Below are 27,048 nucleotides of genomic sequence, written 5' to 3'. Positions count from 1 at the left end.
CAGTATACTGTAAGCAACTTTAGGACAGCAGCCATTTCCTTTTTATATCTCCAGCATCTAACACATAGTATATAGTAGCCATTCAATAAATGCCTGTTGAATTGAATTATCTTTTATCTAGTTCCAAATTTTCAGATTTTATTATCAGCTTGTTTAAGTTAGATGGCCTCTGCTTTAGGTCTTAGTAAATGCTTGCCCCTTTTTCTCTAACCAGGCAAAGACGTGACTGCACACAGATTGTTAATTATGAAATGACTGGTCACCAGACATTTCCTGTTAAATGCGGCTTCATTTTTTTATGATTTCATTTAGTGCTTGCCCAAAATTGCGCCTTTCTTTTAGTATTCATGTTGTGCCTTACATAAGTGACCTTGAGTAAACCACTTACCTCTTTGAGCTTTGATTTCCTTATCTGTGAAACAAGAGGATTGGTTTAGAAGATTTCTCAGCCCTAAATCTGAGATACAGATGAGGGGCTCTTATTTTTCTAACTGCTCTTGCTGTTGAACTTTTTTCTTAAACATTGAAGTCACCAGAAAGGTTCTCTGAATCAAGATATTATCAAGGTTTTCACAAAATTTCTCAACTTCATCCCTTGCTAATAAATGGCCATCTATTGGCTTAGTCATCATGAGCATTTGAAGTGAGGTAACTAAGTGATCCCTGAAATGATGCTTCTTAATGTCTTTAGGCACAAGGGCAAATCCTCCTCCTCAATTTTGCTGCAATTTCACGTCCTCTGATTCCTTTTAAAACAGTGATATTTACATGGATGAAGTTCAGATTCTTTAGCAGTATGGCTGATTTGACCATTAGACAAAGTTTACAAGTTAAGTGTGCTTAAAGCTTAAAAACTACAGTTCCTTTGGAGTGGAATCTCTCTCCACCCTGCAAAGTGCCACTTCTACATCTTATGTGATTCTTGTTTTAAGTCTTTAACCTGGCTCCCTAACTGGGGTAGCTGAGCCAAGCTGATGAATAGCCAAGAGCTAAGGAGTTTGGTAGTGAACACTTGGGTCTTCAGACCAGGTATTTACTAGGGAGCTAACAAGTCAGGCATTAAGTCAGGGTATTATGTGAGTAGGTATAATAAAGGCTTTTAAGTTTACACGTGGCTGTTCTTGAGGGTGCTACCGGTTATTAAACTATAGATTCAAGAAATCATGGCCAGAGACCTTAGAAGGCCTCAGAGAAGGCGAGCCGGATAGAGTTGATACTGCAAAGGTCAGTGGTCAAAGGTACTTTGTTGGGCCTTGGACAGACTGGTAATAGTAACTGCCAGGAGGGCATGTTACAAATGGCAAAGTCATAAATATTGGCACATAAGTGTTTTTGTTCATTCATCAAAAGCCTCACAGAATTTAGAACTGAAAGGGACCTTAGAGATCATTGGACGAGGAAACTGAGATTCAAAGAGATGAATTATCTAGCTGTGGGTCATAGGAGAAGGATGTTGCAGGGCCAGGGTTCCCCATTTATTCTTGTCGTTTGACTCTTACTAGCTGTGTGACCCTGAGCAAGTCACTTAACCTGGATTGTCTTGTTTCCCCCCTCCTCCAAGGAAAAAAATTCAGTCTTATAACTTCAAATTCAATGTCCTTTCTGTGGTGCTATCCATTTAGAGAATCCATCCAACACTAACTGAAGGCTTTTGTCTATTTCTTCTAGTAGTTCACGTATATCAGGGGAGCATTTGACCTGTCCAACTTTTATTCCTTACCCTTCTGACTTGATCAGCCCTCTTCTTTTCCACCCCAGAAGTCTTACTCTGGTGCTTCATGGAAGGGAGGTGACCTGGGTTTCCTAAAGGGGTGCAAGCTCTGTCAGGTTTTCCAAGATTGTCTGCCATCCAAGGACCAGTCTACCAGCTAAGATCATCATCAGTAGGTTTTCTAGTAGGTAATAAGTTTTTTGGCTATGGTAATCCAGATTTAAAAAAATGTGTGAGCGTGGATATAAGATGTCCACTGGACTGTTAGTCCAGAGTTAAACCAGAGTTTAGGAGTGAGAATAGCACAGGACAGATAGATGTCTGGAGTTAGTGTATGGGGCATAGTTGAATTCAAACCATCAGATATAGTCATCACAGAAGAGCAATAAAAGAGGAAAGGACTTGTAACGGAATCTGGGGACTCCCATTCTTAGAGGGGCAAGCAGATGATAGGCCATCAAAAGAGATTTTAAAAAGTGCAATTATATAAGGAGGAGAAGTACTATAAGGAGGAGAAGTACTAGGAGAGATCAGTGTCATAGAAGCCAGGAGATGACAGGGAATGCAGAAGGAACAGTGGTCAAGGAGACTGAAGACTGGGGAAAAAATGAGCACTTGGATTTAGCAATTAAGACATCATTGGAGACCTTAAGAAAACAGTTTCAATCATGGTAGGTTTAGAAGCCAAATTCTAAATTGTTGAGGAGTGAATGAGTAGCAAGTGGAGGCAGTGATGTGACACAACTCATGTTAAAAGTTAAGCAGAGAAGAAAAAGAAAGATAAAGGAAGATGATAGCTTGGCACAAGGTAAGGTCAAAGACAAATACCTTGCTTTGTTTTGTTTTAAAGATAGACCATTGGGTTTTGTTTTTAGACAGTATGGAAGAAACTAGTAAATAAGGAAAAACTGAAGAGAGAGGAAGGGAAGGTGGGGCAAGTTGAAGAAGGAGGGAATGCTTACTGCATAAAGCTCTTGAAGCTAATAGGATAAAAGGCATAAGTGAAGAAGTTAGCTATGGCACAGAGAAGGAATAGGGGTGGATGTAGACATTTATAGGGAGATTTTGAGATGTCAGTGATAGGAGAAGAGTTAAAAGATGGATGCTTTTAAACTCTAAAGTAAGAGGCAAGATTTTGTACCGAAAGGTATGAAGATAGATTCCAATATACACACAAATTGAAGTATTTATCTTTTTCAGGTGTTGGGAAATCTTCACTTGTTCATCTTTTGTGTCAAAATCAGGTGTTGGGAAATCCATCCTGGACCGTGGGCTGCTCAGTGGATGTCCGAGTATGTAATCTTTAGATTTTAGCTTTTCCAAAAAACTATGTTTTCATAGGTTAAGGAAATGAATTCTCTTAGAATTCATTGTATACCTTTAAATTACAGGTTCAAATTAAACTGTTAAATAAGTTAAATCCTAGAACTTTTTGATAAGGACTTGGCTCAAAGTACTATGTAATGCACATGTATTTCATTGTGTTACTAGATCTGCCAGGTTTTGTGGTTTGGGGTTGTAGTCTTATTTCCTGGTCATTGGGTCCACACCTGGGGTTTCTGATGAGGTTGAGGAATGTGCAGTTGTTCGTATGACAGAACACAATTCTGGTTTATTCCTTTGTGATCTCCTTAGCAAAGATATTACCTTATGTAATATGTTGGGTCACTTCTCCTGATTTGGCCCTTTCTTGCTTTCAGTGAAGATGATGGATTGGGAAAAGGGGAGTTTTTGTCTTAATTGTGGGATAGTCCAAAAACAATTATGTGTATTAGCAAACATGGCTGAGACTAATTTGTTCTAAATTTCATGTGTTTACCATACTGAGAGCTTGAATAAATTAAAGGGAACAGAGTAAAGATGCCTGTTCCTGAAAGGGAGCAGAGCACAAAAATGGATCATTCCAAAATCATGGAAAGATGAAGAAGATCCTAATATTTCCTTTAGCCTTACTGGGTAAACATGCAACCAGTCTCATAGAGCATAATTTTTTTTTGAGCATAATATTTAAAATAGAGATTCTAGCCTTTCCCATTCTGAGGAAATACTTCAGATCAGTATAGAGAAAGGGGTAAGAGGAGGTGGCACTTCAGTAAAATAGACCTGAAGTTAATTAGAAGCCTGTTGATGTGCCAGCAAGTCTTATGGGGCTTTGTAATATGACTAGCCTTAATTTAATAACTTGGGGGAGGGGGTTTAGTGAGACATAGCTTATTCAAATCAAGTTGGAGATCTAACTGGTAAAGCTTTTAATTCTATAAGTAGAGTAGTACAGCCTTGTTCATTAAGAATCCATGGAAGACGGATTAAATTACAAGGAGCTTGTCATAGTAATTTTTTTTTCATTTAATTTAACTTTTTTCAATTGCATGTAAACAAAGATTTTTAAATTGATTTTTAAAAAAATTGAGTTCCAAATTCTCTTCCTCTATAGCCCCAACCCTGTCTTTGAGAAGGTAGGCAATTTGATATAGATTGTAAATGTGCAATCATGCAAAACATTTTTATATTAGCTATTTTGCAAAAGGAAAGATAGACAAAAAAACCATAAGAATAACATAGTAAAAAGTAGGGGTCAGTCTGCATTGAGATTCCATCGATTCTTTCTCAGGAGATGGAAAGCATTTTTCTTTATAAGTCAGAATTGTCTTAGATCGTTGTATTCCTGCAAATAGTGAAATCATTCACAATTTTTCATTGTACAATATTTCTATAACTGTGTTTGGTAGTTTTCTGGTTCTGCTTACTTCACTTTGTATCAGTTCATATTAAGTCTTCCTAGGTTATTCTGAAACCATCTTGCTTGTCATTTTTTCACAGCACATTAATGTTGCATTATAGTCATATACTATAACTTGCTTAACCATTCCCCGATTGATAGACATCCCCTTAATTTCTAGTTCTTTGCCATTACAAATAGAGCTGCTATAAATATTCTTGTACAAAAAGATCCTTTCCATTTTCCTTTGATATCTTTGGAATACAGATCTTGCTCAGTCAAAGAGTATGCACAGTTGCATATCCCTTTGGGCATGATTCCGAATTGTTCTCCAGATTGGTCAGATTGGTTTGCAACTCTACCAACAGTGTTTTAGTGTCCCTGTTTTTCCACAACCCCTCCAACATTTGGCATTTTCCTTTTCTGTCATCAGTAAAATGGTACCTCAAAGTTATTTTAATTTTCACTTTTCTAAATGATGAGTTGGAGCATTTTTATATGATTATAGATAGCTTTGATTTTATCTTCTAAAAACTTCTTGTCATTAATTATTAACTTTTAAGAATCTATGTTATGTAGAGGGAAGAAATTAGACTTCTTCAAGCTTTACTGGGAATATTAGAAGTATTTTGCACTTGCCTCTCCCTCCCTGTTGCACAGAAAGTACACTGTACTCAAAGAATAGGAAGTAGGAATCAAGATAGAATTAGGTGTTCTCACTCTAAGAAAGTACATAAGCAGTAGTAAGAAAAGCCATAGCTCCTGCATATCATTTGGCTGATTATTTTGGCCTGTTTGGTACTCAGCAATTCTTTTTTGAAAAATCAAGTTACATCTGCAGTCTATTGGATTATTTGGTATAGTGAAAGTAGCATCAACTAGAAGAACATGGTGCGCATCTACAGCAACAATATGTGATGATTAACTTTGAATAGCTTAACACTTTTAAGCAATATGTTCAGGGATATATATGGATTATATTATGTTATATTACATACATATGTTATTACATACATTATGTAATATTATATGTTATATATATATATGTGGGTATGTGTTTAATATATATTCAAGATAATTCATTTATGATGGAAAATGCCATGCACATCCAGAAAAAGAAATATGGAGTTTGAATGTAGATCAAAGTATGCTATTTTTACTTTGCTGCTGTTGTTTTTAAGTCTTTCTCATGTTTTTTCCCCTTTGTTCTGATTCTTTGTTCACAACATGACTAATATAGAAGTATATTTAACATGATTGTACATGTATACCCTACCTCAGATTGCTTGCTGTTATGGGGAGGGAAAAAAAGGAAGGGAAATTTGGAACTAAAAAAATCTTATAAAAAAATGAAAGTTGAAAAACTGTCTTTACATGTAATTGGAAAAAATAGTATTATTTACCAAAAAAAAACCAAAAAAAAAAAACCCACCATCACCACCATAACAAAACCTGGGAGAGGTGGCAAAGAAAGTAGTATGAAAGTAGGAATCAGGAGACCTGGATTCTAGCCACAACTGCCTGGTGGGTAAGTTGTTACTTCTGGCCTCGATTTCCTTTTCTATTAAATTAGAGGGTTGGACTAAAATTTTCCCTTCTAGTTCTAACAATCTGTGGTTTTGAAATACATACATACATATATAAGAATAGAACTTGGAATGAGTTAAAAATTATCTTCCATTCATTCCTCTGTATTACAATCTACATTTAATTATTTCTGCCACATTCCCTTAAAATGATTGCATTTCTCCAGGGACATAAAATATAATAGATTTTTTTTTTCTATGACACTTCAAAGGAAAAAAGTTATATGAAAATTTAAGTTATTATGACTTGTTATAACAAAATAAACACTTTTTCCCTAGAAGAAATTTGACTTTGCAATGCTTCTACCTAAGTAAGTTGAAATGAATGTTTTCTAGAGTAGATTCATATTGCCATTATTGCTTCTGTTTTATCAGAGCCTGTGAGAAAGGCCCTCTAGACTGTAGGTAGATTCATTAAAATGTACTTTTCAAAGCTCCCTTGGAAATAGTTATATCTCACTGAATTTATTTCTGTTTTCCTGAGAAGCCAAATAAGTTTAGAAGTGAACAACATGAAAAAAATGGTCGATTTCATTTCAAGAGGTATTAGTAATAAGTTGAATTAATAAGGTAAAATTACTGAAATCTTTGGATTAACATTGATTACAAGGTAGGTTCAAACTTATCTCAAAGATAAGAAAATGGGGACCTGAATTTTTTTTGTCATTTTGGAATTGATAAAAGTATAGTCTCCTTAATTATATGATAATGAAACATACAAAATATTGTTATTTCTGAAATTATAATCTGGGAATAGACATGGAATATATTTTAATTTGCATAAATGGAATTTTGAAACCTTACTTTACTTTTATCTTGTTCAGACCCCCCCCCCTTTATTAATCCTGACTCTCGTAATCTAATGTTAAAATTTAATTAGTATAATTTAATTACCAGAGCAAAGATACCAGAAGAACTCAGGAAGGGGGAAAATCATTGTTGCAAATTTCTTTTGTAAAGCTCTCATTTCTAAGATATATAAAGAACCAATTCAAAAATATGACTAAGAACTATTCTCCAGTAAACAAATGGTCAACGAATATAATTAGGGAATTTTAAAGGCGGAGCTGTCAACAATCCTGGTGGAAATGCTATAAATCAACAAGTAATTAAAGAAAAAAATTAAAGCAACTCTGAAGTTTCACCTCACACCTATAAGACTTATGCTGATGAAGAAAAAAGAAAAATGAAATATTGAAGGGGAATAGGTCCACTAGTGCCCTTTTCATGGAGTTGTGAATTGGTCTTCCCATTATGCAAAGCAAATGAAAATTCTAACCATAAAGTTATTAAATTCTGTACATATCTTTTGATCCAACTACTTAAGCTACCATTAAACCTAAATTCCAGTGTAATCAAAGAAAAACAGGACCTCCATATACAAAAACATTTAGAGTAGCTCTTTTCTTAGTGACCATAAACTGGAAACTAAGGTATATCCTCATGTTGGAGAATGGCTACACAAATTATGACATATGAAGGTATTACATTATTATTGTGCCATAGGAAGTACTGAAGTGGACATGGTTACTGGGGGAATTTGTTTTATCAGATTTTCCTCTTTTCCTTCCTCCCTTCCTTTTTTTTCCCTTCCTCTCTCCTTTCCTTCTTTTCTATCTTTCTTTCTTCCTTCCTTTTCTTTCTATATGTTTTCCCGTTATGGGAGGGAGAAGGTCGAGAGAGACAATTTTTTAAAAAATGCTTTTTATTGTTGTTTGTCTTTGGTTCTTGAACAGGACCATGACATTGGAAAGGTGATGTCATTACTCACAAGTAAATTGGATTTAAATGAAGCAAGGATGTGCAAGATCACTAGCTTTATTCTGTCCCCCAGAGCCATCTGGGTCCAGTGGCAAGATCTAGATCAGGATAACTAGAGATGGCCCTGGATGCAGCGAGAAATCTTAACTGAGAAAAATGAAAATCAAAGCTAAAAAGGAGATTTGTATGTACTGGATGTTATAAGTACAAAAGAGCAAGGAAATACTATTTTAAAATATGTTTCTTACTACCATTGGATTACTTTGTAAAATATATGTATTTTGTACATTTAAAAACATTATGCAGAATCAGCTAAATGGCACAGTGACAAGAGCATTGACACTGGAGTCAGGAAAACTGAAGTCCAAATCCAACTTGAGACATATAACACTTAATAGTTATGAGATCCTGGGCAAGTCACTTAGCCCCAATTGCCTCAGCAAAAAATAAATAAAAATTATGCAGATAAAGGTCCAGTGGTTCCGCCAGTTTGCCAGAAAGGTCCATGACACAGAAAAGATTAAAAACTTTTGGGTTAGAGGGACAATAGATGAATTGAAGATGTGGGTTTTTTTCTCTTCTCATAAAGATAACTTATTGTTTCAAGATAGAGAAGATCAGTGGAAGAGAGCTTGAAAAAATAATTACAAAGATGGGCTAGATAATAAAATTCATGAAGAAGTTAGTTTTGGAAAAGAGAAGGGCCAACTTCTTCCTCTGAGACTTCAGGGAAAGATGATGAGATTTTCATCAAATAAATTTTGAGATGGCAAGTATGGTGAACTATCTGGGCACAAAACCAAGTATATCCAGCTGAGGGTTAATAGTCAAAGAATTGCACACCCCAGTGGGTGTTGAAATACTGTCAGGGAAGTATAACAAATAGCAGAGTAAGGAAAACAGTAGAGAGAGATCAGGATATTCATCAGAAGTGATAGCAGCCATCCTTTTGTACTACCTTAGCATTGATACACTGCTTCCTTTGCTCAATCTCTCCCACAAAAGTATTCTGATTTTGCCTGGGCTTGAAAAGGGCATATAAAAGTGTGATTCAGTAGACATAGTTCCTTGACTGAATATATTGGAGAACACTTGCTCCATCCTGTGTTCTTATTAGAGTATCCAATTTCTGTCAGTAATTTTTTTTTCAAAATTACAAAAACATACAACTTAAAATGAAACAAAGAAATCCTATAATTATAACAATAGATGTAGATAACACTTTTGACAAAATACAATACTCATTTCTATTTTTGAAAAAATTATTGAAATCATAAGTACAAATAAATTTTTCCTTAAAATGTTAAGAAGCATCTATCTAAAAACATCAGCTAGCATTATTTGTAATGAGAATAAACTAGAACCCTAACTAGTACATAAGGAGTGAAACATAGATGCCTATTATCACCAATATTATTCAATATTATATTAGAAATGATAATAAGATATTATTCTATAAGAAATGACCAACAGGAAGATTTCAGAAAGGCCTGGAGAGACTTACATGAACTGATGCTGAGTGAAATGATCAGGACCAGGAGATCATTATATACTTAAACAACAATACTGTATGATGATCAATTCTGATGGACGTGGCCCTCTTCAACAATGAGATGAACCAAATCAGTTCCAATAGAGCAGTGATGAACTGAACCAGCTACACTCAGCGAAAGAACTCTGGGAGATGACTATGAACCACTACATAGAATTTCCAATCCCTCTAATTTTGTCCGCCTGCATTTTGGATTTCCTTCACAGGCTAATTGTACACTTTTTCAAAGTCCGATTCTTTTTGTTCAGCAAAACAACTGTTTGGACATGTATACATATATTGTATTTAATTTATACTCTAACATATTTAACATGTATTGGTCGACCAGCTATCTGGGGGTGGGGGAGGAAAGGAGGAGAAAAATTGGAACAAATGGTTTGGCAATTGTCAATGTTGTAAAATTACCCATGCAAATATCTGGTAAATAAAAACTATTTAAAAAAAAAAGAAATGATAATAAGAGAAAAAAGTAATTGAAAAAATCAAAATGGGCAATGAAGTAATATCTTTCTGCAGGTGATAGGATGATATACTTGGAAAATCCTAGAGATTCATCTAAAAAGCTAATGAAAATAATAATTTTTGTACAAACAGGATATAAAATAGACCTACATAAAATCATCAGCATTTCTATATATTACCCACACAACCCTGGAAGAAGAGATACCTCATTTAAAATAAACATAGACAGCATATAATATTTGTGAGTATACCTGCCAAAACAAACCCAGGAATGACATGAACGTAATTATAGAAGTAGTAATTGTTCATAGGTAGGCAAAGCCAACATGACAAAAGTAACAACTCTACCTAACCTAATCTACTTATTTAATGTTGTTCCAATTAAATTGCCAAAGCTATTTCATTGAGCTAGAAAAAATAATACAGAATTCATTTCAAAGAACAAAAGGTCAAGAATATCAAAGGAATTAATGAAAAAAAAATATGTGAAGGAAGGTTTGGCAATACCAGATCTTAAACTAAATTAGAAAGTAGCATTGATCAAAACCTATCAGGTACTGGATAAGAAATAGAAACATGGTTCAGTGGAACAAGTGGACATATAGTACATAGTAGTAAATGATCATAATAACCATGGGTTTGACAATAGTAAAGATTTAAGCTTTGAAGGATAAGAATTCATGAGTAAAATTTGTTAAGAAAATTGGAAAGCAGTCTGCCATAAATTGAGTATAGACATATCTTATGCCATTTATCAAGATAAAGTTCAAATGAAAACATGACTTCTATATAAAGAATTATTACAAAAAAGAATTGAAGAACATGAATCATTACTTACCAGACTTATGGATAGTAAAAGAATTTATGAATAAACGGAAGATAGAAAGTATTGTGAGATGTAAAATGGATATTTTTGATTACATTAAATTGAAAAGGGGTTGTACAAATAAAAACTAATATATACAAGATTAGAAGGAAATCAGAAATTTGAGAGAGAAAAAATTTATAGACAGTTTCTCTGATAAAGATCTCATTTTTCAAATATGTAGAGAACTGTCAAATTTCTAAGACTGAGTCCTTCCCCATTGATAAATGATCAAAAACATATGAACATGCAGTTTTTTGATGAAATCAAAGCTGTCTATAATCATATAAAAATGCTCTAAATCATTATTGTTTAGAGAAATACAAAATTAAAAGAACTTTGACCTATCATCTCAACCTAACAGATTGGCTAAAATGATAAAAGGAGAAAATGACAGTTGTTGGAGAGGATGTGGAATGACTGGGACATTAATACACTTTTAATGGAACTGCGAGCTGATTGAATCATATTGGAGAGCAATCTGGAACTATGCCCAAAGAGTTATAAAATTGTATATTCTTTGACCCAGCAAAACCACTATTAAGTCTTGTTTTTCAAGGTGATCAGGGAAGAAATAAAGAACCTATATGTTTTAAAATATTTTATAGCAGCTCTCTTTGTGGTGGTAAAGAAATAGAAATTGAGGGAATGCCCATCAATTGGGAAATTGCTGAACAAGTAATAGTATATAATTGTGTTGGGATACTACTATACCATAAGAAATGATTAGCACGTTAATTTTGAAAAACAGTATGGAAAGACTTGCATGAAACAGTAAGAGTGAAGTGAACCAAACCAAAAAGAGCTTTCGAAGAATAACTGTTAATGATCAAGATGTCCTGACCAAGGCCCTAAGAAGGAAGATGTTATCTATTTCCAGAGAAAGAAATGATAGATAAAAGTATGTATAGTATGATTATATATGTGTGTGTGTGTGTGTGTGTGTGTGTGTGTGTGTGTGTGTGTGTGTGTGTGTGTATATATACAGAGTGAGTGTGTGTGTGTGTGTGTGTGTGTGTTTGGAACTTAAAATTTAATAAAAAATGGAACAAAGATTTAACTTATTTACTGCTTATTTGTGTTTAATAAAAATATAAGGGTTTTGGTAAATGAGAAGGTCCTTAATAATAACAACTTCAGACTGAAGATGTTGAGGAGCCTCTTCTCACTTGATGAACAGCACATTTGTGTGCTGCTTGGGAAGAAGTACTGTGTCGTTCCAAAAAATGTCTGTAGGATCTTTTAATGACCATAAATTTCAAGGCCTCTGAGACCTGCCTTCCATAAAAAGCACATTTCTTTTTGTTTTATATTCGTTCTTACCACATTCTGTTTTTAGGATAGCAATGACTTTGAATAAGGTGCCACTTACTATGTCAACATCAGGCTTTCTCATAGAAATTACTCACACTTGTGAAATCAGAGATAATCTCACAGCTCTGTGTTAGCTCTGCAAGGCACTATTTAGTCATGTCATTTAAAGTCTGTTCAAGACGGGAAGTATTTATGGAGCAGCTAACTACTGTGTGCCTAGAATATGCTTCGGAAGTTTTGGTGAAAGCATATGACATAGTCCTGCCTTCAAAGGACCTTTACCTCCTGTCTTATTGCATATAGTTGCAGGGTTTATAGGGAAGGTTTACATGAAACAGTTTGAGAATTATATGGTGGTGCTATTCAATAAAGTACTAACTTGAATACCATAAACTCTTTACTTATCTAGAATTCATAGTCAAGGAGTTGTTCCAGATGATCAAATCATCTAGATAACTTAAGGGCTAAAAAGAGCCAATGCTTTTCCAAAGTTGTAACCATTTAAGATATGAACTTTTATGTATATTTTTCTATCTTCATATAGAGGATAATCAATCTAATCTTTCATTAGTAACAGTGTCACAATGAACATCAGTTGTTATACTGTAATGCAATAATAATAGTAATACATTATATTTGCATAGCATATAAGAAATTTACAAATTTCTCAAGCATTTTCATTTGTGTGGGTTTAGTTTCACAGAATTATAGGCTTTTAGATTTGAAGGTCATCTAACTTCACTCCAGTCAGCTAAACCATATATGAATGCCTTCAATAATGAAACAATCACTAATAATAACTAATTTTTTTATAATTATTGTTTATAAGTACTTTATAATTATTTAATTCATTTTGATTCTCACAACAACTCTGTGAGGTTCATGTTATTATTATCCCTATTATATAGATGAGGAAACAGGATAAAAGAAGTTGTTAGACTTGTTGTTAGACTATATTAATGATTTATTAGAGATTACAACTTGTATATGTCTGAGGTAGGATTTCAAAAAATACTTTTAAAAAGTACTTAAAAGTATTTTGAAGTGAAGTGAGCAGAACCAAGAATGCTGTACACAGTAACAAGATTATGCGATGTTCAACTATGATAGACTTGGCTCTTTTCATCAGTGAGGTGAATCAAGGCAGTTCCAATAGACATGATGAAAAATGCCAATCACATCTGGAGAGAGAACTATGGAGACAGAATGTGGGTCACAGCATACTATTTTCACTTTTGTTATTATTGTTGCTTGCTTATTTTTTCTTTCTCATTATTTTTTCCCTTTTAATCTGATTTTTCTTGCTTGGCATGATGACTATGGAAATGTTTAAAAGAACTGCACTATATCAGATTGCTTGCTATCTTGGTGAGGGGGAAGAAGGGGAGAGAGGGAGAAAAAATTGGAACACGAGGTTTTGAAAAGGTGAATGTTGGAAACTATCTTTCCAAGTATTTGGAAAAATAAAATACTATGAAAACATGAAAAAAAAAAAGTCCCTCCTCCCCCCAAAAAGTTTTTGTAGTAGGAATCTTTTTAGCTTCCAAATGCAGCATTCTGCCTTACAAAGTTCTATCACCAGTTTATTTTTCAACAATCCTTATTGTTCCCTTTCTTTATGTAAAGCAGGATTCTATTTTCCCAGGACTTTTCCCCATTGATCACAGTTCTGTCTTAGCACCAAGCAGAATAAAGGTATTTTTTAAAAAATGTATTTTACAAATAATTATTTATTTTAAACATACATACAAAATAGTAAAAGAAAAAGAAATCATTGCTGTGTACACAGCAGAACAGAGAGGCTTTAAAATACAAAACAATAAATATTTATTTTTTAAAAATATGTAATAGTACATACTTGTGTTCAAAGCTCTTATCTTTGCTTTGCTTTCTTGTAGATTTTCTTTTGTTTTCTGTTGTTTACTTTTTACTTTATTCTCTTTTCTTCCCTTCTTTCCCTACTTGCCTCAAGAAGGTTGCAATTAAGTGTAGAAATAAACACACATGCATATGTACATATACAGTTCATATATACATATATGTGTATATACATATATAAACATTCATATGCTTCTATGTAAGACTGTACTATGGATTTGGCTTTTGTTTCTCTGAAGATGGGTAATATCTTTATCAGTCCAAGTTTTTCTAACTCCACACAATTCATCATTCCATATATCACAGTAATATTCCAACCTGGTTATTTCAAATGTAGTTTCTCTATTTTTTCTTTTGATTAAATATCTTAGCTTTAACTTTGAGATCAGGATTACTACACCTGCTTTTTTTAACATAATAAATTCTACTCCTGATCTTTATGTTTGTGTATATCTCTCACTTCCTACCTCTTTTGACTCCTCTGCTTTAGTCCTCCTGTTACTTAAATTACCTCGCTTCCAAGAATTTTTCCCTTATTCTCTTCCCCACTCTTTCTTTCCCCTTGCCCTTTTGTTTCTTTCTGATGCTAGAAAACATTTTTTATAATTTTCCAAATATATTGTTTTATCCCATCCCCATCTTATCTTATTTCCTCACCTTCTTACTTCTTTATAAATTTAGAAGACTTCTGTTCCTTTCTAAATGTATGTTATTCTCTCTTTAATCCTGATCTGATATGAGTCAGATCTAAAAATCTCTCTATTATCCTCTTCCTCCCTCTCCCCCAGCCTCTTTTTTTCTTCCTGAATTTAGAGGAACTTTATATCCTTCTAGATATATAAATATCTTATTCCCTCTTTAACCCATTTCCAATGAGAGTAGGGTTCCAGAACTACCAGCCTTTTTCTCAGTCTAATTCCTCTATGTCAGTTCTTTCAAGCTACTCCCAAACTAACTGCATTCTGGAAAGCAATTGGAACTAAGCCCAAAAGACTATCAAACTGTGCATACATACCCTTTGATTCAGCTGTGTTTCTACTGGGCTTATATCCCAAAGAGGTTCTTTTTTTTTTTTTAAATATCATATCTTTTTATTTACAAAACATATGCATACGTAATTTTTTCAACACTGACCCTTGCAAAACTTTTTGTTCCAAATTTTTCCCTCCTTCCCCACCCCCTCCCCTAGATGGCAGGTAGTCCAATACATGATAAATATTCAATTTATGTTAAATTCAATATATGTATACATATTTATAAAGTTTTCTTGCTGAACAAGAAAAAAATCAGATCAAGAAGGGAAAGAAAACCTGAGAAAGAAGACAAAAATGCAAGCAAACAACAACAACAATAGGAAGAGGGAGAATGCTATGTTGTGTTCCACACTCTGTTCCCACAGTCCTTTCTCTGGGTGTAGATGGATCTCTTCATCACTGAACAATTGGAACTGGTTTGAATCATCTCATTGTTGAAGAGAGACACGTCTGTCAGAATTGATTATCTTATAGCCTTCTTGTTTCCCTATATAATGATCTGCTGGTTCTGCGTATTTCACTCAGCATCAGTTCATGTCTCTCCAGGCCTCTCTGAAATCATCTTGCTGGTTGTTTCTTATAGAACAATAATATTCCATAGCATTCGTATACTATAACTTATTCAGCCGTTCTTCAACTGATGGGGCATCCACTCAGTTTCCAGTTTCTTGCCACTACAAAAAGGGCTATCATAAACATTTTTATCCCAGAGATCTTAAAGGAGGGAAAGACACCCACAAATATACAAAAATATTTGTCTCTTCTTAATTTGTTCTCCAGGTCAGTCATTTTTCTTATGATATGGTTCACATTCTCTTCTTCTTTTTTTTTTTTTATTCTTTCTATTTTGTTTGATTATTTCTTGGTCTCTTATACCTTTGCTGGCTTGTCCTTATACAGTTGTAGTTTTCAAGGAGTCATGCTCTTCCTTAAGATTTTGGATCTCCTTTTCTAGTAGGTTGACTTTCTTTTTGTAATCTTCCTGGTTTTCTTGGATTGTTGTTATTTTTTTAAGCTTTATCTCTTGTTGTTGGATTTTGTTAGTGATTATAAAAATGCTGATGATTTATATGGATTTATTTTGTATCTTACAACTTTGCTAAAGTTGTAGATTATTTCTAATAGTTTTTTAGTTGATTCCCTGGGGTTCTTTTAAGTATACCATCATATCATCTGCAAAAAGTGAAATTATCCTCTAAATTGCTTTTTTTTTCTTCCATTTCTCCTTATCCCTACCCCATACTAGAGATGGCTACCATTAGACATAAATATGTATGTATTTCTATACATATGTGTATATATGTATGTAAAATCATTCTGTGCATACTTTTATCTTTCTGATAACAGTCTTGGAAATATTTGAAGAAATGTCATGTAAGGAGAGGAATTATATCTATCCTGCTTGGCCCCAATACATAGAAATGGGGACAGTATTGAGACCTAAAGAAAGGCCATCCTAAGATAGAGCGGTCTACCACAGGAGGCAGTGTGCTCCCAGTCACTGGGTGTCTCTTTTATCAGAGATATTGTAAGGAAGATTACTTCTCAGGACTTGGACTCAGAGAACTCTGAGGCCCTTCTAAGGTTTGATGTTTTGAATTTTTCAGAAAAGTCAGATTACCAGATAGAGGTACACAAAGAAGAAATTGCCATGTAGTTAAGTTCTGGAAAGATGAAGTTGACCATCTTATCAAATACTAAAGAATGGTATATAAGTCTTAAGTGTTTTGAATATAGTGTGTCCATACTGTGTTCTTCTAACTGTTACCCTTCTGACTTCTGTCACTAACATCACCAAATCATTCCTTTCTGTCTGTTGGACCTTATTACATAGGTGGTATCCAAGATTCTGTCTTTACTCTTCCTTCTTCAAATTTGGTCTCCTGGCAGTTTTATTCCCTTTCATAGCTTCAACTGTTGCGTCTATAATTCTTTATTTCTAGCCTTAAGGTACATGGTGGGAAAACTGAACTCTAGATCCCATTATTTGAAACTTGTTGTGGAGTTTGCTATTATTTATTTAATTTTTTGTATAAGGAAATTTAAACACATTGGGTAGTGATTTTATAGGATACACTAAGAAGAAGCGTGAATCAGAGGACTATGTAGAGAAGCAAGCTATTTGCTTGTCACAAAATCTAGGTTACAGTCTTGGTTCCACCATTTACTAGTGGAGGATCTTGATCACGTCATTTAATATTGTCCTTCTCCAGTTTTCCTAATTTGCAAAAGGGAGATAATGACAACTATCCTGCCTACCTCATAGGATTGTTATGAGCATCCAAGGAGATGTATGTGGAAATGATCAGTAACCATAAAATATTATGTGCATGTAAGCCATTATTCAGTAATTACTATAATTCCTTATTTGACTTGCCAGATTCATGACTATAAGGAAGGAACACCAGAAGAAAAGACCTTCTATATTGAACTATGGGATGTTGGAGGGTCAGTGGGCGGTGCCAGCAGTGTGAAAAGCACACGGGCAGTGTTCTTCAACTCTGTAAATGGTAAAGTATTTGATTTCCACTCCCCAAGTATGAATGAGATACTTAATCCAGTGTGCTTTGTGAATAGAGATCATCTGATAGGGAATGCCACTTGGCCTTAGAGGTCATTTTTTATATCAATTTTTATTGATATAAATATTGATAATTTTTTTACACCATCAAAATTTCTCTTAGTATTCTACCCCCTCTAAGAGATCTATGTCAAATAACAGGTAATTTTTTTAAAAAGGAAAAGAAAAGAAAAAGAAAAAGAGAGGAAAATCAGTAAAAATGTAATATATTGAAAAAAACAACAACAACAACAACATGTAAATATACCATACCTGTAGATTTACCATCTCTGCAGAAAAAAAAAAAAAAAAAAAGTTTTTTTTTTTTACATGACACCTTCATTGCATCCTCACCCCATTCATGTCCTTAAGCTGGCTGTTCTTCAGGATTTTTTCCTCATCCCTTTGTGCTTTTGGCACTCTTCTGGCAGATCTCTTCTTAGCAGATAGTTAAGCCCCAAACCCATATTTCTAACTGCCCAGAAGAATATTTCTACCTAGATATGTCTTTCTCAGCAGCACTTCTAATCCAATATTTGAGTTTTCTGCCCTTTTCTCTAAAAGTTAATACTCCTAATGCTTTTTTTTTTTTTTTTTTTTTTTTTTTTTTTTTTTTTTAGTCAGGGAACTGTCATTCACCCAACGTCTTGTGTTTGAGACCTTATTATCCTTGACTCTTCCCCACTCATCACATGATATTAGTTAGAAAGGCCTATTGATTCTAATTGCAGAACTCTTTGACTCTTCTCTCTTTTCCATTCCCATTGCTGTGATCTTCTTGCTTCCAATCTCAGAATTCACCCTCCAATTCATCCTGAATATCACTGCCTCATTAATTTTTTTCATGCATAATTTTTTTTCTTAAAACCTTTCAGTGGGCCTCTTTTCTAAATAAAGTTCAGTGTAAACCTAGTGTGTAAGACTCTACAAAGGTGGCTACTCCACCTTTCCAACTTTATGTGTTCTCCTTTATGCTTCAGCACACTGCCTTCATGGTTGTCACTTGTACGTGCCCTGCACTTTTCCTGTTTTAGTTAATGCTGTTCCCAGTGCCTGGAATATCTTTCCTTCTCCTCTAAAAAACTGAGCCTTACCTTAATGGTTTGTTGTATTGGTGGTTGTATTCCCGTTTGTTCTTTAAAGCCCAGCTCAGGCACTGCCTTCTTCATGTATCTTTCCCTGATTTATCCAGTCAATAGTGATCTCTTCCTCCTCAAGTTTTACATAGTCCTCCTTACCTCTCCTGCCTTTACTGTCTATTTATTTTGTAATGTAGTTATTTATGTATGTCTTTCTTATATATATATTGTCAGTTCTACAAGGTCAGGGACTCTGTCTTATCTAAAATTGGTACCTTTCCCAGAATCTAGCATAATGCTCTGCTCACATTAGTAGACATTTTGTTGTTGTTTATTGAATTTAATGGGAGCTAAAGGTATCCTGAAACTAAATTGCAGTTATTGACACAAGTTCCCTGACCTGAGTCCTTCTCTAACCTGTAGTTACCCAAGTGTCACTGATTTTCCAGGAGGTTTATTATATTTTTTGTTAGAATATAGAAATTTTTATAATACTGTGCCATACCCACATTCAAGTAGCATTTATTAAGCATCTACTGCATGTATAGAATTAGGCAAAAATGCTATAGGATTACAAAACAAAACAAAGGACAGTCCCTGCCCTTTTAGAAACGAACATAGGAATATAGGAATTACCACAAGGCAGTATATATAAGCAAGTGAATGATCATAGAGATTTATAGAAAAATTGAAAAAAGTTAATAAGTAAAGAAAACACTTTTTAGAAGAGGTGAATTTTAGTTGGGCTCCATAGACTTAGATTTTGTCAGAATGTCTTCCCTTCTTTGTCATGGAGATCAAGGGCATGGTGCTCCTTCAATTTTGAAAATCTCTGTAAAATGTTTTGGCCAGAGAAGTCTGATTTTTTTTTCTTTTTCTTTTATGGGATGTTTACAGTGCCTTATTGTAAAATTTGGGTTGATACACGCACACATACACACACACACTTTATGCATTTCTGAGTTTCTAAACTTTTCTTTGTCATCTGGTAACCTTTGCTTATCTACACTTTCTACAAAACTCACACAAAATTCCCAACTAATTTCTTATGCCAGTTCACAATATATTGAAACCACATTGGGGAAAGTCACATTTTGGAAGGGATAATTGTAATGAGTCATCACTTATAACATTAGTCTGACCTGAAAAATGGGGATACTTGGATATCTGCCTTGTTATCAGGCATTTGTGATGTATCCATTATGAGAAGTCCATCTGAGTAACTTCCTCTACTGGTGCAAACCAGCATCTTCTTTGCAACATACAGGTGAAAGAGCTACCTGGGGTTCTTTGAGTGACTTGTCCAGTGCACATAGTACTATGTTTCAAAGGGGAGATTCAAATTCAGATCTTCCTGACTATTCATTCTCTATATTCTTTGCTGTCTTTCCTTACTTATAGTAGGGGCTTAATAAATGTTTGAATTAAATTAAATGCTAAGATCCACATTCAAATCCTAAAAAACTTCACAAAATTCTTATTATCAAAGTATATGATCCTGGTTTCAAAAAAAGAAACTGGTCTGGATGTGTGAATCTTTCTCCTGTATTTTTGCAGATGAAAGTCATAGTAGTTTCTGGATTTATTTTTATTTATTATATGTCTTTTATTCCCTAGTAAAAAACAAGTTCTCTACATTGAAGGACAGTTAGATTTTTTTTTTTTTTTTGTCTTTGATCATGCTTTGTATCTAGGAGTCACTTGAAGTTTTTTAAATTGAGTTATTTGATTCTTTAATCTTAGTTATCAGAAGAGTCACTTAATACTTTTTTTTTATTCTTTCATTTTGTTTTTGGTATATTTCTCCAAATGCATACACTTGTTATTGGCAGCCTACCAAGTTGCTATATTCTTTTATATCATCAATTTTTCAATACCTCAAAAAATTTGAGCCAGACTATAGAATGTAGACAATAGCTCTTTCCTATTAATTATCATTTCACCTAGAGCCACTAATTAACCACTGATCTTTTTTTTTTTTGCCCCTGTCTTAATGGGGAAAAAACACACAACCCCCCCCCCAAAACTGTTAGTTCTTTAAGGACCTTGACTGTTTCTGCTTTTTGACTAATTCTACTTTTGCATATTTCTTAGCATCATTGATCCAACATTCTAAATTTTTCAGATTTCAAATCCATATTTCCTCAACTTGCAAAGAGCTTACCAGTTAGTGTCAGAAGACCGTGGCCCTATTTTCAGCTCCACTGCCTTATAAGCTCTGACCATGGCCAAATCACTTGAACTCCCTGACTCTGATTTCCCTGTATGTTAAATGAGCATAATAATATTTATCTAACTGACACACAGGATTGTTGTGAACTATATAAATATGAATTATTATTATAAACCAGTACCAGATTAATAAGGTTTTGTTTTATGATATCACTTTTTAAAAATTAATGTAATATCTACATATAGCATAATGTTTTAAGTACATAGTAGTATTCAGTAAAATCCCTTTGGTAATAAATTCTTGATTTCAAACACCTTTTTTCTTTCTCTATAATGATGAGATAGCTGTTGCAGCTATTGAATGTCATTGTCTCAGCCTCCACAAATCAATGAGCTATAAATGTTACTTGATCCACTTACTTATGGAAGAGATTTTGAATAAGTTTAAAGCACTTTTTTATAAAGGAATCTTTTCTTAGTTTATCATATTGAATCAGATACTAGGATTCTCAGTTTGCAAGGTATTTTCATATTGGAATTAGTGAAATTTAGGGAAAAAAAGGAGCCATGACTTTGCTTTTCTATTGTATTTTAGGCATTATTCTAGTTCATGACTTAACAAATAAGAAGTCATCTCAGAATTTGTATCGTTGGTCATTGGAAGCTGTCAACAGGGATTTGGTTCCAAGTGGAGTCTTAGTTACCAATGGGTAAGTATATAGTTTTTAGACAAGAAATTACTTGAATTTCAGATTCTTATCTTCTTTACCTACTTCATTCAAGTATTAAGGTAACTTCAAGCATGAACTTTACGAAAATATAAATTTGTGGTTTGAAGAAAAAAACTAATTTTAAGGTCATATAAATACACACACACACACATATAAGATGTCATGATCAACAAGGTGGAAGATAGATGTTGATCATATCACCAACAAGATGGAGAACCTTTCATATAACCTCTCAATCCTTTACAAAACAGGAATTAGATAAAAGAAATAATAAAGCAAACCCAACTGTCTTCATTAATAGCACAGAACTAACATGCTCACTTCATTTGTCAGCACCCTCTAGCAGGTACAAAAACTAACCCACAAGCCTGCAACAGAACTCAGTACTAGCCTCTCCTCCTTAATCCCAGTATCACAAAAAACCTAAAGGCTAGAACTTGTTCTACTTAGGACTACAGTAAAGCAGTATACTGTGGTGCAGTTGCACTCAAAGAGAACTCAAGAATAGAGAGAATTAGAACAGGACATATGAATGGACTATGTAGCACTCCAATAAGCTGGTAGAGAAAAAGCCCAACATCTAGCTGAGATCAGTTTTGTCATTTTTCATGTCACTTGGGTCAGATATTTCCATTGTGGAAGGAGGCTGACCTGGCTTTGAGGACCAACTCTCAGAGATTATCAAAGAGGAAGTAGTCAGAAAATGAACAGTAGGAGAAAATAAGAAAAAAAAAACAAAAACAAAAACACTGAAAATAACAAATTTAAAGGAAGAAAAAAACTCCATTAAAGACTGTAACGAGCTGTCGTCTCTAGAAGCTGCTGGATCGCTCTCTGGGAAGAGATCTGCTGTGTCTACTCAAATCTCTCAGACAGATTCTTCTTCCTGTAACGAACCGTTGTCTCCAGGCAGTTGCTGTTAACTCTTGTCCTTAGAAGTGACTTCCCTTCCTGCAGAGAGCCCCGTCAAGCCTGATGTAATGCAGAGAGTCTTCCTCTTTCTCTGAGAGTCCTCTTCTTTTATTCTCCCAGAGAATGGGCGTGGGATAATGCAAGGGCTTCTGGGAAGAACCACCCCAGCCAATGAGCTTGCCCCCTCTATCAAGTCAACCTGAGTTCTCACCTTGTAATTGTCCAGAAAACCTGAATTCTCACCTTGTCACTGTCCAGACAACCTCAGTTCTCACTTAGTAATCCTAACATCTCCCCTTTTCTTTTGATTTAGAACATAGGACAGTCATGACCTTGAAACATAAATCCATCAATATGGGAAGTATTACAGATAATTACATAAATGACCTTGAAACATAAATCCATCAATATGGGAAGTATTACAGATAATTACATAAATTACATAAGCATATAGTAACATAGTAACATAACGCATGCTAGAAGTATATAACATAATCAAATAATCATAAATTGAAAATTTATAAATGTCCATAAGTCCATTGTCCATTAGTCTCATCTTGTGTGAGGAAGTCCAATGATTCCTGCTGATTTTAAAGTTCTTTAACAGTCTTTTTATTATCCATGCTCTTTTGGTGTAAGATGTTTCTTAGATCTTCTCCTTTATTTTGAGGTCTTTCTCTTTTTCTGTCTCTCTCTGATGGACAAGGCGAATATGACTCGTTGGCACCCATCTGATTCCTTCTCCTGCTGAAGAAATACAAGCAAACCCTCTCCCCCAGGCAGTTAACCTATCTGGTCCCTTCCATTCACCACTTTCTGGATCTCTCCACATCACCTGGCGATTATCTAAGGACAGTGGAGATGCTCGCACTGGACACTGCCCTTCTGGTGGGTTATAAAACCTGTCTGCCGGAGCCAGTGCATCTTTGTCAAAAATTAGAAAATTAATGGTATAGAGAACTAAATTTAGAAGTTCCCTAGGGCTACCTGTGGCTCCCCCTTTCTTTTGTTTTTGGAGGAGTGTCTTAATATCTCTGTTTCTTCTCTCTACTATTGCCTGCCCTTGAGGATTAAAGGGTATGCCCGTGGTATGTAAAATCTTATACTGTGCACAAAAGTGTGTAAAATGTTTGGACGTATATGCAGGTCCATTGTCTGTTTTTATTGCTTGTGGCACACCCATAATTGCAAAAGCCTGTATAAGGAATTCAGTGACCACTCGGGCTGTCTCTTTTGCTGCTGGCATTGCAAATGTGAATCCTGAAAAGGTGTCTACCACGACATGGATAAAAGATAGACGACCAAAAGATTTATAATGGGTCACATCCATTTGCCAATTCGTACAAAGTTACGGTTCATTAAACACCTCTCCAACAGATTGTGAACTGCTTTGAAAAGCAAAGTACGGCATTCATAGGAAAGTCCATTCTCCCACACTCCATCTTCTTCTTCTGCTAAGTCATGGTGAATAAGGTCAGCAAAGTTGGGGTCCTCCCCCCACCAAAATATCCACAATTCTCTTCTTCCAGGTCTCTGATCTCTCCTCCAAACACCAAGTACATCTGCCTTAAGACATCGACTAAAACTGCTCAAAATGGGGTCTTCTTCAGTCACCGGAAAGAGAATTGGGGCAGAAGTTGGGCCTTGCCATACATATCGTTTCCATTTAATTCCTGTCAAATCAGCCAACAAGAACTTCTACAGCAGCTAGAGAATCATCTTCCCAATCCATATCTTCCTGCTTTTCTTCTGATACTTCCTTCAAGCATGATGAAATAGGATAAAACTGTTTCCATTCACCAATCAATTTCTTGGTGGATGAATCAGACATCTTGAATGCTTGTCCTGTTAGAGTGCCATTTAATCCAAACGGACTTAAGATAACTTGAAAAGGATTATTAGATTGTTGAGCAAGGGTGATGTGCTCTTCACTAAGAAGATATACAGGCTGGTGCTGGTTAATTTCCACACTGGTACAAACATTGCTGTCCCCGTGCAGGAAAAAAGTGAAAGAACAGGACAAGTGTTCACTTTTATTTATAGGTTTTTCATCTTTTTCATAGGGTATGTAAACATGAATACTTGAATATACTTGAATGTAAACAGATAAACTGACAGTGAATTTGCTTATAACAAAAGGAAACATGGTCTCCAGATCAGCTAAAAAAGTCCAGAAGTCTTTGAATAAATATTTCAAGACAAAGGAAAATGAATCAGTTCCTGATGATACAAAAAGAGTATGGCAACACAGCAGCAGAATGGTTTAAAAGAGAAATAGAAACTGTAAAAAGCAGAATTTATGACTTGCACAGAAGAAATAATTGGCAGAATAGAAAAATTTGAATCCAATGTAGCAAATCTCACCAAAGAAACGAGAGAATAATTAAATAGGAAAGCACATACATAGAAATAAAGGAAAACCTGGAAGAAGAAAAGCAAAAGCAATAACGTTAAAAGAAACTATGATCTCTATACAAACAAAACAGGAAATGTATAAATCCTAAAGGATTACAGATGACATGACTAGTCCAAAAATCTGAATACTATAATTCAAGAAACATTGTCCCTTCTTTCCCCAAAAAAACTGTCTAGAATTGAGGAATCTGGAGGAGGAAAAGTGCTAATCAAAAGGATCAACAGATGACCCAAAATCTACATCCTATGAACTCCAGAAGTTCATGTTGTAATTTAATAATTCCAATAACAAATTCTGCAAGCAACAAAAAGAAATGCCTTGAAATTTAATAAAAGAAATGAAATTTGAATAACAAGACTATTTTGCATACACCACAAACTGTAGGAAGCAATGAAATTTGTTCCAAAGAGCAAAAGAGTCAAGATGCAATCTAACATGTTGTATCCTGCAAACCCAAGCCTAACTAATAATGAAAAGAGATGGAATTCATTAAAAAGAAGGCATTCAGAGCCTTTCTAGAAATTAACCAAAACTGACCAGTTATTTGTTTTGCAGATACCTAAGATGATAGATAGACAGGAAAAATAAACAAATACTATAACTAAGCAGAAAAACAAAACAACAGAAAGAACTATTGAGAGATGTCTTTCTAACAGTACTCAAGGAAATAACAGTGAAAGGAAAACAGAAGTGATGGTAAAAACATAGACCTGAAATGTTATGGATTAATTACCACTTTGCCTGCAGATCAGTGTTTTGTTTTGTTTTGTTTTGTTTTTGTGGGACTGAATTACAGAATAAGAAGGTACATAAAAAGGGAGAAAGGAGGAAGAAGATAGAAGAAAATGTGATGAAGCTTAATCTAGTTAAAAATTAATTAACAATCAAGAGAAAGCATCTACTGTTCTCTTTCAGTAAGAAGAGAGTTCACAGAAAATGAATGAGGAAGCAATGGAAGAGATGAAAAAGAAGGAATGGTGAAGAGGAATGTCACTGAAGAATAGTCATGCTGGATGAAATTCTATAAAGGGAGATGGGTATATTTGGGTATAAACAAGACACATGGGTATAATATCCAGAGATTTGGTGCTTAGAGAGACTATGCAGCCTTTCTCAGGATAAGGGGAATCTGAGTTCGGAAACACTATCGACAAGAGTGGGAGGGCATGGACCTAGGGAGAGTTCATGGCAAATGGGGGTAGAAAATTGCCATGGAAAAAAAAATCTGCAAGGCTATAACATGGAAACTCTTCCTTAAAGAGGGAATCTAAAATATGTACTTTAGAAACTTTTAACTCTATGAGGGGTACAGAGATGAAAATGGAAAGCATAACTAAATAAGTACAAGGACCATGTATCAAAGAATAAAATTCAGAAAGGGAAGATTAATAATGAAAAAACTAAGGGAAAGAAATGATGCTTTTTTAAAATAAAAAGGCTCAGAAAATGAAATTTTAAAAATTAACAAAATAAGTTGATGGGAAGGAATGGAAATGGAATTCTACTTAGCTCTTTTACCTGAGAGAAGAAAAAAAGGTGAAGAATTAAATAAATAGATAAAGAGAAGAATGGGGGGAAAAAATGTCAAAACTCCAGAAATGGGAAAAACAGTAACAAAAAGGAGCAGAGAAGGATAAAGCTAGAATAGAATTGCCTTTAAGTAGATTAAGATGAAATACTTAATGAGACTTGGTATTTTATTTCCAGAGGAGAAAAAAGTTCTAATCTGGAGAGAAATGTAAACTTAGATCTTATAACCTTAAATGATAGATTTTTAAAGCCCAATAAAATGAAAAAGTGACAACTTGGATAAGGAAACACAACCCCATGATCTATTGCTTTTTTATAAGAAAAACATTTTAAAAAAACAAAGACATATTTCTATTGGGTCTGTATCCCAAAGAGATCATACAAAAGGGAAAATGTCCCACATGTACAAAAATGTTTGTAGCAGCCTTTTTTATAGTGTCAAGGAACTGGAAACTGAATATATTCCCATCCATTGGAGAATGGCTGAATAAGTTATGGTATATGAATGTTATGGAATATTACTGTTCTATAAGAAACAATCAGCAGGGTGATTTCAGAGAGGACTGGAGAGATTTACGTGAACTTAAAATAAGTGAAATGAGTAGAACCAAGAGAACATTGTACACGGCAACAAAAAGACTATGTGATGATTGATAGTGATGGACATGGCTCTTTTCAACAATGAAGTGATTCATTTCAATTCCAACAGACTTGTGAAGGAGAGAGCCAGCTGCATCCAGAGAGAGAGAGAACTGTGGGGACTGAA

General features: G+C 34.4%; 1 protein-coding gene across 1 annotated transcript in view; it reads left to right on the top strand.

The window, feature by feature from the left end:
• The window catches only part of RABL3 (RAB, member of RAS oncogene family like 3), a 67,749-nt gene that overhangs the window by 12,524 nt on the left and 28,177 nt on the right, over positions 1 to 27,048 (top strand). The window contains exons 2-4 of the mRNA XM_074301344.1: positions 2,912 to 3,003; positions 17,263 to 17,392; positions 21,289 to 21,403. Coding sequence (XP_074157445.1) covers positions 2,912 to 3,003; positions 17,263 to 17,392; positions 21,289 to 21,403 — 337 coding nt within the window. The remainder of the gene's footprint in view (positions 1 to 2,911; positions 3,004 to 17,262; positions 17,393 to 21,288; positions 21,404 to 27,048) is intronic.

Source organism: Sminthopsis crassicaudata, chromosome 3 (genome assembly GCF_048593235.1).
Source record: "Sminthopsis crassicaudata isolate SCR6 chromosome 3, ASM4859323v1, whole genome shotgun sequence".
Lineage (NCBI taxonomy): Eukaryota > Metazoa > Chordata > Mammalia > Dasyuromorphia > Dasyuridae > Sminthopsis > Sminthopsis crassicaudata.
The sequence above is the reverse complement of the archived record's forward strand: the minus strand, read 5'-3'. Positions and strand labels throughout refer to the sequence as shown.